General features: G+C 49.7%; 1 protein-coding gene across 1 annotated transcript; it reads right to left on the bottom strand.

Annotated features, from left to right (window-relative positions):
• Positions 1-893: 893 nt before the first annotated feature.
• On the bottom strand, positions 894-9,007 carry LOC119923508 (olfactory receptor 1496-like). Its single transcript, XM_038742881.1, has 5 exons — positions 8,936-9,007; positions 3,601-3,648; positions 2,966-3,042; positions 2,466-2,792; positions 894-1,365 (listed from the first exon to the last, which is right to left on the bottom strand). Exons 1-5 carry the CDS (start codon positions 9,005-9,007, stop codon positions 894-896), a joined length of 996 nt encoding a protein of 331 aa, XP_038598809.1.
• Between the last annotated feature and the right edge of the window lie 6,643 nt (positions 9,008-15,650).

Below are 15,650 nucleotides of genomic sequence, written 5' to 3'. Positions count from 1 at the left end.
TCAGCATTTCCATGTCACTTAAGCACTTAACTTTTGGCAATCTCCTGTAGCACTTACATGTATATCTTTCTACTCTATTGCAGAATTAACTTTACTGTCTCCCCGGCTAGATTGTAAAGCATCCAGAGCACTGAGTACTGTATTAAGTGCTCTTTCTCAGCAAGTCACACTGAGCCCTTGGAAAAACCCACTGAAGCCAGCCATTACACAGGCCAGGCAGGACAAAGCTGGGTGATGGGACCAGGAATGGACAAGAGATCAGAACAGGGAACAGATCCGGGGCTAGGGGGTATGGGTGGCTTCCTTCTCCTGACCTTCCACACCCCAGTGTCAGACTTGGGCCAGGTTCTTGAAGTCCTAACTGCTCCTCCTGGCTCTCATTCCTCTCCTCTCCCCCATGCCAGCCCCTCCTCCCGCCCCGCCCACCCCTCCCAGACGTCAACACAGCTGATTCCCGTTGTTCTTCTGCCTGTGGATAAAATACTTTGGCCTCCTTCCCTGGCCATATTTCTGGTGTCCAGCTGTGGCCTCCGTAAACTGTAAACTTTCGCTGATACTTCATGGATTTACATCCTGCCCCAAGACTCAGTTTAGGTGCTCGCACCCTTCCCAACTGTCCCTGCTAAGGCAGTTTGTGGAAGTTGGATCCCAGTGGAGACAGGGATCAGAGCCGCGAAAAATGGCCAGAAATTCCCCATGTTCACTCCAAACTGTAGATTCCCTCTATTCGGGGATCAAGATTAGCCAAAGGGGGTCAGACCATTGTGTCTGACCAACCCGGAGCTCTATATCAACTCTGGTGTTCTGCCTTGCCATGAACAGGGGGCTCAAGGCGTCCGAGGACATGTAGGACTCGGGATAAGGGGAAGTGGGTCTGATCAGGGTTTGGTCCATCAGCTGGGCCCCCGAAGGCCCTTCCTCAGAAGCCTGCGCATAGTCCCCTGGATATCGTGATTCTGCAGGGGGCAGATGAGTGGGTTCAGCGTGGGCGATGCCACGGTGTAGAAGATGGCAACTTTCCGGACCTGTTCCAGGCTGGAGTGACCGCGGGGCTGGAAGTACAGGTGGATCACCGTGCCATAGAACAGCATCAGCACTAGCACGTGAGAGCCACAGGTGGACATGGCCTTGCGTAGGCTGGCAGTTGAGCGCAGGCTTAGCACAGCAGCCCCGATGCGGGCATAGTAGTCCAAGATGAAGAATAAAGGGGAGATGACCACGCCGATGCCCTCGGTGAAAACCTCCAGGTCGTTGAGAAAGGGCTTGGGGCAGGCAAGCGGCACAAGGGAGGGGATGTCACAGAAGAATTGCAGGATGTGGTTGTTGCAATAGGACGACAAGGACAACCGGATGCCATACAGGGCACTGTGGAGGGGCACCAGGATCCAGGACTCAGCCACCATGCACACGCAGAGCTCGTGGGTCAATCATTCATTCATTCATTCAATCATATTTATTGAGCGCTTACTGTGTGCAGAGCACGGTACTAAGCACTTAGGAAGTACAAGTTGGCAACGTATACAGACGGCCCCTACCCAACAACGGGATCACAGACTAAAAAGGGGAGACACAACAAAACAAAACATATGGACAAGTGACAAGTCATAAGAATAAATAGAGATAAAGCTAGATGCACATCATTAACAAAATAAATAGAATAGTAAATATATACAAGTAAAATAAATAGAGTAATAAATCTGTACAAACATGTATACAGGTGCTGTGGGGAGGGGAAGGAGGTAGGGCTGGGTGATGGGGAGGAGGAGAGGAAAAAGGGAGCTCAGTCTGGGAAGGTATGGAGGAGGTGAGCGCTCACACACTTCATACTACAGAAGGATTTTGCGACTAATTTACTTGTAGCCACTGGTATTTTGTTCATTACTTAAGTTATAGTTACTCAGTGCTTAGAACAGTGCTTTGCACATAGTAAGCGCTTAACAAATACCATTATTATTATTTTATGTCTTGGGGCGCTATTCTTTTGCCCACAGGCTGGGGGCACTATACCTTCTACTGTGGTAATCAATAAAATTTTCTCTGCTCTTTATGTGATTTTAGGTCGTTTTCTTTTGTGCTTTTCCCAACGGTAAGAGTAAATAGATGATCAGTATCCTTTTTATTCACATGAAAAGTAATTTGATTTTAAAGCTATGTAACTCAAAATAAGCCTTTCCTAAAAGACACTGCTTTCCAAACCTCTAATTATTGTCATTGTCCTCAAGATGATACCAAGTAGTCACAGTATTCTTAACAAGTAATGCACCAACAATACATGCCATTTAGCAAATTCATTACTTTTTAGGGCCGATAATGGACTGTGTCACCTCAAATAATAATAATAATTATTATTATGGCATTTGTTAAGTGCTTACTATGTGCCAAGCACTGTAGAATGTGATACTTCTGCTTTACATTCAGTATATAAGCATGGCTTAGAAGTCATGGCTGCCACATAGTGCAAGTGCCTGCAGATGGCCACATAGCGGTCATAGGACATGGTAGTCAATAAGTAGCCCTCCATGTTGCCCACAGCCAGGAAGAAAGTCATCTGAACAAAGCAGCTGCCATAAGGGATGGCTTTATGCTTAGAGAAAGTGTGAACCACGAACTGTGGGACAGTGATGGAGGCAAAGGCCTTGTCCACGCAGGAGAACTGGCTGAGTAGCAAATATATGGGGATATGTAGCTTGGGGTCCGTCCAGCCGACTGTGATGATGAGGCTATTTCCAGACAGGTTGACCAGGAACATGGTGAGGATCAGAGCAAAGATGACCGGCTGCAACTCTGGACAGCTGGACAGAACCAGGAGGATAAATTATGTCACGGTGGATTGGTTCTGCTGATCCATGATATGGTTGGGTCTCCGGCATCTCCTGCAGGTAAGGGGAAGGGAGGAGTCGAGGGTTAGAATGAGCATGGATTCATCCATCTGTGAATCTTCTTCCCAAAGCCCACCCCGCTTCACCCAACAAAGAACTCCTGGACTGGGATGCCAATCCCCACCCCATCTATGTCCTGATCTGGATGGTGTGGGTCCATGTCCTGAAAGCACACCAAGTGTAACGAGTGCCCCAGGGGTTGTTCTGTCCCCTCCTTTTCCCAGCCTCCCATCGCCTTCCTGTTCCCAGATCCCTTCAGACTGTCCTCTCCCATTCTCCCCGACTATATTCACCAACTCCTCCAGGCCCCACGCCCCAGGGGGATCCCAGGTTGCTTCCAGGTGTTGCACTGAGGACCCTGCCTGGTTAGATCTTGCCAGAAGTTTTGTCACCCCATAACACAAACACACACATAAACACACGCACATGTGTCCTGCATTTTCTCCCAGGACACCCTCTCTCAGGGCCCTGACACAGTACTGCAGGTGTCATGTCCAGGCAATGGTGTGAAGGCTGCTCCTATCCACCCCACAACACCATACAAGAATATACACATCAACACATGCAAACACACACTTATGCACATCAACAAACATAAGTGCACACATCCAAATACACCTGAAAACACACAAAAACATGCAACCATGTACGTAAACACCAGCTCTTTGAACCTTGTGACCCCAGCTCGCCCCAGCCACCACTGTCAGAGTGGAGGCCTCACTGCTTGGAGTCGCACATAAATTTGGTCAGTGTCGTGGACGTTGACTGTCTGTTGCAGGAGTAAGACCACTTTAAGAGAGGTAAGAACCTTGGGTTGAACTGTCTAATGGGCGCCCCTCTCTCCTTGCCCTCAATGATGTCATTTTGCCACCCCCAGACAGAGTGGTGACAGTGATGGAAGTCAGTTAGTGGCCCCAGCAATGGGGGCAGAGATCTCTTTATTTGGGAGAGGGAGGAAGGAAAGAGCAGGAGTCCAGAGTCATGTAGATGATGACACCCTGTGATGCCATCGCCTACTTATATCATTGCTACTGTTTTATTGCTTCTGCATCTCAATTGTTAACCTCCCGCTGTACTGTCAATCACCCTGCTGACCTCACCATGAACTTTCAATTCCCTTGCTCCCAACTGCCATTCCCATTCCTCACCTTCTGCTTCCCCTCTCCCACCCAGCTTTTTCCCTCCCTCTCACCCACCAAGACCACTCTCCCTCACCCCCTACCAAGAATCCCTCTGTACCAGCGCCAGTCCTCCACTCCTCCCTCCCGGGCCCCTCCCTCTCCTTCTCCCCGCCCCCACCCCATCCCAGTTCTCCTTTCCCATCGCCACCCCCCTTCCCACTCTCCGCGCACAGGCCCCCGCCAACTCATCCCAATCCAAACCCTCCCCACCCCTCGCACCCTTCCCCTCCCTCCCCTCCCTCGACAGCTGCTGCCAAGTGTGGCCTCTGGAACCCCCGCTCCGTTTTAAGTAAGATCCCTTTCATCCTGGACCTATTCCTTTCCAGCTCTCTACTCCTCCTCGCCCTAACTGAAACATGTCTGTCTCCAGACGACACGGTCTCTTCTGCTGCTCTCTCCAGTGCAGGCCTCTTCTTCTCCCACTCCCCCAGACTCACCGGAAAAGGAGGAGGTGTCGGTTTCCTTCTCGCCCCCCAATGTCGCTTTCGCACTATCCCTCCTCCCACTTCCCTTTCCTTCCCTTCCTTTGAAGCCCACATTATTCGCCTCTACCACCCCCTCCAGATTCTTGTAGCCGTCATCTACCTCCCTCCTGGCCCCACTTACAACTTCTTTAACGACTTTGACCCCTTCCTCACCTTCCTTCTCTCCTTCTCCATGCCCTCCCTGATTCTCGGAGACTTCAATATCCGCATGGATATCCCTAACGACTCCTCTGCCACCCGCCTTCTATCTCTCCTTGACGCTGCCAACCTCTTCCTCCACCCCACCTCACCCACTCACCAACTTGGTCATACCCTCGACCTCATCATCGCCTATCGCTGCACTGTGTCCACCCTCACCAACTCTGAAATCCCTCTCTCTGATCATAATCTTCTCACCTGCCTCCTCACTCACACTCCTTTCCCCTGTAAATCCATATTACTCCCTCACAGAGATCTCCGCTCTCTGGACCCCACCCATCTTTCAGAGCGCCTCACACCCCACCTCGCCGCCCTCTCCTCTCTACCCAGTCTTGATGATCTGATTACTGCTCTCAACTCTACCCTTTCTACTCAGCTAGACTCACTCGCTCCCCTTTCCCTTCGCCGCTCTCGTACCACTAACCCACAGCCCTGGATCACTTCCACTGTCCGCCTCCTTCGCTCTTATGCTCGAGCTGCCGAACGCTGCTGGCGAAAGTCTAAACACCATGCCAACCTCGTTAACTTCAAGTTTATCCTTTCTTGCCTCAACTCAGCCCTCTCTTCTGCCAGACAAAACTATTTCTCCTCCCTTATTGACACCCATGCCCATCACCCCCGCCAGCTCTTCCATACATTCAACTCCCTTCTCAGGCCCCCGGTTCCTCCCCCTCCTCCTTCCCTCACCCGCAACGATCTGGCCTCCTACTTCATTAACAAAATTAATTCCATCAGGTCCGACCTCCCCAAAGTCACTTCCCCCCTTCTCCAAACCCCGGCTCTCAACACTCTCTGCTACTCTCCCATCCTTCCCAGCAGTATCCTCAGAGGATCTCTCCTCCCTCCTCTCAAGTGCTACTCCGGCCACCTGTGCTTCTGACCCCATTCTCCCTCATCTCATGAAATCTCTCGCTCCATCCCTTCTCCCCTCCTTAACTTCCATCTTCAACCGCTCACTCTCCACTGGTTCCTTCCCCTCTACCTTCAAACATGCCCATGTCTCTCCCATCCTAAAAAAACCCTCTCTTGACCCCACCTCACCTTCTAGTTATCGCCCCATATCCCTCCTACCATTCCTTTCCAAACTCCTTGAACGAGTTGTCTACACGCGCTGCCTAGAATTCCTCAACAACAACTCTCTCCTCGACCCCCTCCAGTCTGGATTCCATCCCCTACATTCCACGGAAACTGCCCTCTCAAAGGTCACCAATGACCTCCTGCTTGCCAAATCCAACGGCTCATACTCTGTCCTAATCCTCCTCGAACTCTCAACTGCCTTCGACACTGTGGACCACCCCCTTCTCCTCAATACGCTACCTGACCTTGGCTTCACAGACTCCATCCTCTCCTGGTTCTCCTCTTACCTCTCCGGTCGTTCATTCTCAGTCTCTTTTTCAGGCTCCTCCTCCCCCTCCCATCCCCTTACTGTGGGGGTTCCCCAAGGTTCAGTGCTTGGTCCCCTTCTGTTCTCGATCTGCACGCACTCCCTTGGTCATCTCATTCGCTCCCATGGCTTCAACTATCATCTCTACGCTGATGACACCCAGATCTACAGCTCTGCCCCTGCTCTCTCCCCCTCTCTCCAGGCTCGCATCTCCTCCTGCCTTCAGAACATCTCCATCTGGATGTCTGCCCGCCACCTAAAGCTCAACATGTCGAAGACTGAACTCCTTGTCTTCCCTCCCAAACCTTGCCCTCTCCCTGACTTTCCCATCTCTGTTGACGGCACTACCATCCTTCCCGTCTCACAAGCCCACAACCTTGGTGTCATCCTCGACTCGGCTCTCTCATTCACCCCTCACATCCAAGCCGTCACCAAAACCTGCCGGTCTCAGCTCCGCAACATTGCCAAGATCTGCCCTTTCCTCTCCATCCATACTGCTACCCTGCTCATTCAAGCTCTCATCCTATCCCGTCTGGACTACTGCATCAGCCTTCTCTCTGATCTCCCATCCTCGTGTCTCTCTCCACTTCAATCCATACTTCATGCTGCTGCCCGGATTATCTTTGTCCAGAAACGCTCTGGACATATTACTCCCCTCCTCAAAAATCTCCAGTGGCTACCAATCAATCTGTGCATCAGGCAGAAACTCCTCACCCTGGGCTTCAAGGCTGTCCATCACATCGCCCCCTCCTACCTCACCTCCCTTCTCTCCTTCTACAGCCCAGCCTGCACCCTCCGCTCCTCTGCCGCTAATCTCCTCACCGTACCTCGTTCTCACCTGTCCCGCCATCGACCCCCGGCCCACGTCATCCCCCGGGCCTGGAATGCCCTCCCTCTGCCCATCCGCCAAGCTAGCTCTCTTCCTCCCTTCAAGGCCCTACCGAGAGCTCACCTCCTCCAGGAGGCCTTCCCAGACTGAGCCCCTTCCTTCCTTTCCCCCTCATCCCCCTCTCCATCCCCCGTCTTACCTCCTTCACTTCCCCACAGCACCTGTATATATGTATACATGTTTGTACATATTTATTACTGTATTTATTTGTTTATTTATTTCACTTGTACATATCTATTCTATTTATTTTATTTTGTTAGTATGTTTGGTTTTGTTCTCTGTCTCCCCGTTTTAGACTGTGAGCCCACTGTTGGGTAGGGACTGTTTCTATATGTTGTCAATTTGTACTTCCCAAGCGCTTAGTACAGTGCTCTGCACATAGTAAGCGCTCAATAAATACGATTGATGATGATTGATGATGATGATGATGTAGATCCCCAACTCATGTCTGAGTGGTGTTTTCTTACTCTCTTCTTTTCCCTTCAATCTCTCCATGCTTCTTCCTGTTCTCTGCTCTTTCAGAAGTGAAGATGGCAGTGGGACTGTCTGTAGATTGTATTTATTGAGCGCTTACTGTGCAGAGCACTGCACTAAGAGCTTGGAAAGTACAATTCTGCAACAGAGACAATCCCTACCAAACAGCGGGCTCACAGTCTACAACGGGGAGACAGGCAACAAAACAAAACAAGTAGACAGGCATCAATAGCATCAAAATAGATAAATAGAATTATAGATATATGCACATAAGTGTATAAGTTAAGTGAGATGCCCAAAGACACACAGCAAGCAATTGGTAGAGCTGAGATTGGAGCTGGAGGAGAGGGTTGGCAGACAGCCCCCAACTTTCCCCGACCATATTCACCTCAGGCCACAGGGCAACAGCCCGGTGGATATACACACAAAGGGCCAACCAGCAAGGGTCACCTCTATGTCACTTACACAACTCAATCACGCCTTCCCATCTCAATGTCATAATAATAATAATAATAATAATAATAATAATAATAATGGCACTTGTTAAGTTCTTACTATGTGCAAAGCACTGCTCTAAGCGCTAGAGTTACAGGGTGATCAGGTTGTCCCACGGGGGGGCTCACAGTCTTAATCCCGATTTTACAGACGAGGTAATTGAGGCACAGAGAAGTTAAGTGACTTGCCCAAAGTCACACAGCTGACAATTGGCAGAGCCGGGATTTGAACCCATGAACTCTGACTCCAAAGCCCATGCTCTTTCTACTGGGCCATGCTGCTTCTTGGTACCACCTAGGGACCTCTCCTAGCCATGGAATCACCAGTCTCCTTCCTGTAGATGAACAACCAGGGTCTGGCGTGATCAGCATTGGTGAAGAGCATCTATTTGCTTTCCTCACTCCAACTGCAACCCCTTGGGTGGGATGCCTGAGATGAAGGGAGAGGAGGTGGAGGGTACACAGGTTTTAAAGACGCTTCTGGACATGCAAGCTCCTCTCACGTGCTGCCCATACCCTGCCTTGCATGGGGTAGTGACCCCTTTGAGCTAGATGTGGTGGGAAGGGCTGTGTTGTGACTGCTGTTTTAAACAGGACATGATCTACATCCTGGCCTGAGCTGCAACTTCGTTGGTCAGGTTGCGAGGAGATGTAATTTTAGGAGTCAGACGGGACCCCTGTATACACGACCCCGGGATCTGAGCTCTTTTGAGCCACTGAACTAATCTGTCCCCGTGAAGAGAAGGAAATGGATCCAGAAGTCCCCTCCCCAATAACACCATGAAGCCCCCAGCTTCTAATTTGGGCCACAGCTTCTGAGATGGGTAGATTTCCCTCCCTGCCTCCCACAACAGGATGTCAGATATTCTCCCCAGACCCAGAAGAGTTCACCACTACCTCACTCTGCCATAGCCCAGGATCCCCAGCTTCCTCCTCCTCCCGACCCCGTACTGTCCTATGCCCCATGAAGACAAGTCGAGGGATACAGCAGAGACTACTGCCTGCTCCGCTTCTCAACACCATGCCCGCTCTGCTCCATGCCACTTTCAGAGCCGCTCATCCCCTCTGCTGGCTCCCGAGTCCTTATGAGGCTGCTGGTGGCCAGGATCCGCAGGGGAAAAGTCCTGCAGCCCCAAATCCTCTCTGACTCCAACCAATATGCCTCCCGGGGGCTGGATGCCAAACTGATTGTGCCCTGGAAGATCCTTCCCTGACTCCCCAAACATCCCGCCCACAACTGCGGGTCACAGCTGGCACCATGGGCCCACCCACACTTTTGGGGCCCATCTTATCTCTGGGACCTAGTCATGGTGAAGTTGAGCATGGAGCAGGTGCAGGGCCCCTAAACCCATATTCCTATACTCTCCCATACCTCCATCAATAATTTATTTTAATTTCTGCCTCCTCCTCTATATTGAGAGCTCTGTGGGAGGAGCGAACATGTTCACCAGCTCTCTTGCACTGTACTCTCCCAATAGCTGAGTGCAGTCCTCTGCATACAGTAAGAGCTCAATGGATACAATTGATTGATTGATGAAGTGAGAGAACAACTGACTGAAAAGTGAGAGACTCATCCACTTGCCCTACTTGGGAGCCACTTTTAGTTAGCTAGCTGCCCACTTCCCCTGGGCAGGGCCCCTTATATCATTTCGTGCCTGCTGCTTCCCCCAATATACTGGAAGCAGTTCGAGGATGGAGGCCATGCCTTTAACTTCTGTCTATTCTGCAAGTACTTGGGACAGCACTCTGCACTCAGAATTGCGCTCTGCATGCAGTAAGCACTGCATGCATTAGGCACCTCGAACAGATCTCTGCAGACAAAATCAGTCATTAACTAAATAACTTTTAGTACTGTATGAGGGGTTTGTGAGAGATCAGTACGGTATCGTTGGAAGACACGTTCTCTTCCCACAAGGAACTCATAGTCTCGGGGGAGCACATTTAAATATTTTAATATGGGGAAATGGAAGTGTGTAGATATATATACTTTAGTGTTCTGGGATTGGGGTGGGGGTAAAAAGTGAGCTCTTAAGGGGTACAGCTCCAAGTACCTAGGCAAAATAGAAAGGAGGGCAAATAGGAGAAATGGGGTCCTAATCAGGATAGAAGTCCTGAAGGAGATGTGATTTTAGTAGGACTTTAAAGGTAGGGAGAGAGGTGATGGGGAGAGTAGTGGGCAGTAAATTCCAGTCAAGAGAAAGGATGTGGACAAGGAATCAAGACAGAAACAAGTGAGATTCAGGTGCCATGAGTAGGTTATACTTATAATATTATTGGTATCATTATTGTATTATTTTAATATTATCATATTATAATAGAATAATTACAATATTATATAATAATGTAATTGTAAATATTATAAATTATGAGTGTACTTATAATCATAATAATTAGTAGTAGCAGTATTGCTATATTTGCTAAGGGTTTACTATGTGTCATGCACTGTTCTAAGCACTAGAATAGATTCAAATTAATAAGTTTGACAGAACCCCTGTCCCACAAGGGGCTCACAGTCTATGTAGGAGAGAGTAGGATTGAATATTCATTTTTCAACTGAGTAAACTGAGGTACAGAGAATTTACGTGACTGGCCCAACATCACACAGCAGACACGAGGCAGAGCTGGGTTTAGAACCAAGTCTTCTGACTCGTAGGTCCCTGTTCCTTCCACTAGCCTAGGCTGCTAGGTTAGCATTACAGAAGAGAAATGCATAGTTTGGGTTGTATTGGGAGATCCGTGAGGGAAGGTAGGAGAAGTAAAAATGATTGAGTGCCTTACAGCCGTTGGTGAGGATTACACATTTGCTAGGGAGGTTGATGGGAAACGGTTAGATGTTTTTGAGGAGTGGAAAGACGTGGGCTGAATATTTTCATAGGATAATGATCCAAGCAGCTGCGCTACATTTGGACTGGAAATGAGAGACAGGTGTCAGGGAGGTCAGTGAGGAGGCTGATATAGTAGTTAAGGTGGGATTGAGAAAAGATTGAATCAGTGTGATAGCATTTCAGATGGAGAGGAAGGGATAGATTCTAGAGCTCTTGTGAAGATAGAACTGACAGGATTAGGTGACAAATCAAATATGCCTATTGAATGAATTTGATAAGCAGGGGATAATGCCAAGGTTGGCAGCATGTGAGACTGGGAGGATGGTGGTGCTGTAAACAGTAGCAAAGCAGCATGGCTTAGTGGATATGACATGAGCCTGGGAGTCAGAAAAACCTGGATTCTAATCCTGGCTCTGCCACTTATCTGCTCTGTGATCTTGGACAAGTCACTTAAATTCTCCGTGGCTCAGTTACCTCATTGAAAAGTGGAGATTGAGACTGTGAGCCCCATGTGTGCCATAGACTGTATCCGACCTGATTAGCTTGTATCTACTCCAGTGCTAAGTTCAGTGAAGTAGTATGATGTAGTGGATAGAACATAGGCCTGGGAGTTCAAAGGCGGAGGGTTCTTAACCTGACTCTGCCACGTGTGTGCTGTTTGACGTTGGAGAAGTCACTTGAGTTCTCTGTGCCTCAGTTACCTCATCTGTAAAATGGGGATTAAGATTGTGAGCCCCATGGGGGACTGTGGCAGACCTAACATCTGGTCCATCAATTACTGGGCCTAAGTAGTAAGCCAGGCCTTCCGTGCTCACAGGAAGACCTACAAGGAACTGAGAGGAGAGCTGTGGACAGGCAAGAGTTACTTGTTATCGGCCCTACGGCCTTGCATAGACGGGTGTTGCTTGTTACTGGTTTTGAAGGTTACAGAACTGCTGTGTTAGTTATAAACACAGGAACATGGAAAAATACAGAATGTGACTGAAAGATATAAAAGTCTTGCTGCTTAACCCAATAAACAGTCTCCTTGTCCACCTTGAGACTCGCCTGGCCTGCATTCTTCCATTGCGTGTGCCCGTCTCCCCACTGCGCTGGACGCGTGGAGGCAGATGGCAACAGATGGCGCCCAACGTGGGGCACAGCACCGCAACCCTCACGGAACAACTCATCACTGTGCAGTGACTCACTAAGGAACCGAAGAGGTGAGGGCATTTAAGTTTACTTTCATTTTCAAACACCAGGCTTACAGCAGGGAAGAAGATGGGACAAATTCAGTTTCGTTCTCGGGATCATTATATCCAGTTACTTAAGGATGTTGTAAAGGAGCGTGGGTTGATTATCACCACTGCCCAGGTTGAACAATTTTTGGAATGCGTGGAAAAATGCTGCCCTTGGTTTCCAAAGGAAGGAAAGTGGAATTCTTTCACTGACCCAGCTTCTTCTGCAACACCCCCTCCAGCACCCCCTCCATGAGTCCCGAAACCAGCACAAACACCTCTGCAGCGAGCGATGGGGGCTGCTATGGAAGGGGGAGAGGAGATATCTATTGAACTGTTGATGGGTTTCCCTGCGATGGAGCAACCTGACCCTGCTAATCCTGGTCAGTTAATACGCACCCACGAACTCCTGAATTTCAAACTATTAAAAGAAGTGAAACAGGGTGCTGCGACATATGGGCCCACGGCTCCTTATGTTCTGGCACTCATAGAAAGTATTGCTTCCTCAATCCTTTGCCCGTATGATTGGCAAACCTTAGCCAAGACTGTCCTGGATGGCGGAGACTATTTGCTTTAGAAGGCAGAATTTTTTGATTTGTGCGCGGAGCAAGTGCGTCGCAATGATCGTGCCCGACCTCCAGTTCAAATCACTTTCGAGATGCTTACAGGGACTTACAGGGAGCTACAGACTCGTGAAAGCTTGTCCCAGCCCCTACCCAAAGGGGTACTATTACATGGAAAACTGTTTTTATAGCGCTGCGGGCGCTGCATCCCGCCGGAGATGCAGGAGACGCCAGCGGCGCGCGACTTGGGGGCAGGGAGTGATCAGGAGAACCCCCTGTCCTTTGAAGTTTTGTCACCAACAGAAGAATTGGAGCCGGTGTACGCTACTGTTCCGGATCCCGAGGACTTGTATCGGGACCAGGATCATAATGACTCTGGCGATCCTTCTGACTCTGGGACTGCAGACCCGAAAGAGGGATCTGATCTATACCCGCCTTTGGCCCCTCTTACAACGACGGCTGCTGCCGCACCCACAGCAAAGGACAGTTTGCAGACCCAGTGCCTGAAGGCGGTATCCCGTTTGTTGATCGTTCCCCCTCCCCCCCTTGCTCCCCCTTTGTCTGCTGCGCCGCCGTATGTATATGCTGTGCCTGCTACGGTGCAGCCTGCCTATACCGGGGCCCTTTCGGGCTGCCGACAGGAGGCATTGCGCCGAGGGGATGTACAGCTACTGCAAGCGATGCCGGTGGTGCATCTTCCCGGGCGGCCGGCTCAGTATGACTCTCTCCCTTATGAGTTGATTAAGGAGTTGCGGAAGAGTGTTCGTGTATTGCTCAATTGGTGATTCTCCCCTTTTACGCTTTAGGTTCTATCTGAACCCAGGACCCACGGGGCTCGAAAGGTTTTGGCAGCTCTGGCATAGGTGCTTTTTGGTCTGCTGTTATTGGGCAAGACCGACTGAGACTGACGGTCCTTTTAAATGGGCGAGAGTTTATTGGTTTAGTAGACACAGGGGCTGATTGTTCGGTCCTTACAAGAAAGGATTGGTCCCCGGAATGGCCACTGCAAACCGGGGCTGCCCCGTTAGAAGGCATCGGAGAGGTTACCCTCCCCTCTCAAAGAGCCGCTTACCTACACTGGGAGCTTGATAGCCGATCAGGATACATTCAACCATATGTGTTAGATCGCCTCCCCATTAATTTATGGGGGCGTGATCTTTTAGGACAAATGGGGGCCGTAATTACGACCGACGATTGTCACTCGTGTAATTCACCGTGCCCTTTTCCTTCGTGGCCACTGCAAAGGTCGGGATCAACCACCCAACCGCCCAACGAATAACGTGGGCTTCTGATACACCAGTATGGGTGGAGCAGTGGCCGCTACCAACCCTGAAATTGGCTGCTTTACAAGTGATAGTCGTGGAACAATTAGCGGCGGGGCATATTGAACCCTCCGATAGCCCTTGGAATTCCCCTGTCTTTGTGATAAAAATGCGCTCGGGGGCCTGGAGGATGTTGACTGATCTCAGAGAAATCAATAAGACGATGCAGCCGATGGGAGCGCTGCAACCTGGGCTCCCAAACCCGGCTATGATCCCTAGGAATTGGCCGATATTAGTAGTAGATATTCAGGATTGTTTTTTCTCTATTCCGCTCTGTTTCCCCATATCCGACTTTGGTAGCCCAGTTATTGGGTCGTTTAATTCGGCGCATTATCGTCCTTTCTGGGACCGGACCCTCTGCATTATACCAACCATATACTTCAGATCAACTTGCCACACTTCTTGGCAACGATCCCGATTGGCAGATCCTTTTGGCAATGCATACCGGGGCTTGGGTTACTGGTCTCCCGGATATTCCACGATTAAAGGTTTTCTCACCTTTTGCATGGGTATTCCCCTGCATCACGGTTCCGGACCCAATACCGGGGGCTACCACAGTTTTTACAGATGGAACAAAAGGCCAAGCCACCTATTATTGTCCTCTGGACACTTCCCACGTTATCCCCATTCTGTCCCATTCTGCTCAACACGCGGAACTTGTAGCTGTGATGTCAGTCCTTCGCGATTTCCCTCAATCACTTAATATTATCTCAGATAGCCGGTATGCATGCTTTGTTACTCTTCACATTGAGACTGCAGCGCTCCGGTTTTCTGAGGCAGCCATTTTTCCTTTGTTCCAGGAACTTCAAGCAACGATTCACGCTCGTTCTCATCATTTTTATATTTCTCGTATTAGGGCGCATTCGTCCCTCCCCGGACCATTGGTTGAGGGTAATACTTGTGCGGACCTACTTACTAGGGAAGTTGCTGGTGCACCAAGGGCGATTATTTTTGTTGCACCACTGTTGGCTCCGGCACTTCTCCCTTTAGACACTACAGCCGCAGCCTCGCAAGCCCACCGGCGCTTCCACCAAGGGGCAGGAATGTTGCGCCGTCAATTTGGCATTTCTTGGGAAAGCGCGCGGGCTATTGTGAAAGCTTGTAACTCCTGTGTTACTACATTACCTGCGGCCTCTGAAGCCACGAATCCCCGTGGTCTTGCACCAAGAAAGCTGTGGCAAATGGACATCACACATTACCCTCCCTTTGGCAGATTGGCTTTTATTCATGTTACTGTTGATACCTGTACATTATTTACTTTTGCATCGGCTCACACTGGAGAATCAGCCAAACATGTTATGGATCATTTGTTTCTTGCTTTTGCCTTTATGGGAATTCCACAGGTATTGAAAACCGACATTGGCCCCGCATACACTTCTAAGGCGTTCTGGTCTTTCTGTAATACTTTTGCTATCCGCCTTGTTACGGGTATTCCATACAATCCCACGGGTCAAGCCATTGTCGAAAATCATCATCGTTGGCTCAAAGCCTTTTTGGAAAAACAAAAAGGGGGAGATGAACTGACCTCTCCCCATAGACAATTACAATCCGCTATAATTAATTTTATAACTTTTTTTTAACTTTGGATGACAAAGGCCTCACCCCCGCTGAAAAATGGGGTGGTAGGGAAACTAAGGAACACCCAGAAAGAGTAAAATGGAAGGACCCCCTCACGCGACAGTGGCGAGGGCCAGATCCCTTATTAACGTGGGGCCGAGTTTATGCTTGTGTCTTTCCAG

Source organism: Tachyglossus aculeatus, unplaced genomic scaffold (assembly GCF_015852505.1).
Source record: "Tachyglossus aculeatus isolate mTacAcu1 unplaced genomic scaffold, mTacAcu1.pri scaffold_1_arrow_ctg1, whole genome shotgun sequence".
NCBI lineage: Eukaryota > Metazoa > Chordata > Mammalia > Monotremata > Tachyglossidae > Tachyglossus > Tachyglossus aculeatus.
The sequence above is the reverse complement of the archived record's forward strand: the minus strand, read 5'-3'. Positions and strand labels throughout refer to the sequence as shown.

What these genes read in the sequence shown, in the direction of transcription:
- LOC119923508 (XM_038742881.1), bottom strand. Translation starts at nt 9,007, where the DNA reads ATGGTGTTGAGAAGCGGAGCAGGCAGTAGTCTCTGCTGTATCCCTCGA. An exon ending in TCTTCATGGGGCATAGGACA is followed by an intron (nt 3,649 to 8,935) that starts GTACGGGGTCGG and finishes CTCCTGCAACAG; the next exon opens with ACAGTCAACGTCCACGACAC. An exon ending in CGCTATGTGGCCATCTGCAG is followed by an intron (nt 1,366 to 2,465) that starts GCACTTGCACTA and finishes GCCCCTCCACAG; the next exon opens with TGCCCTGTATGGCATCCGGT.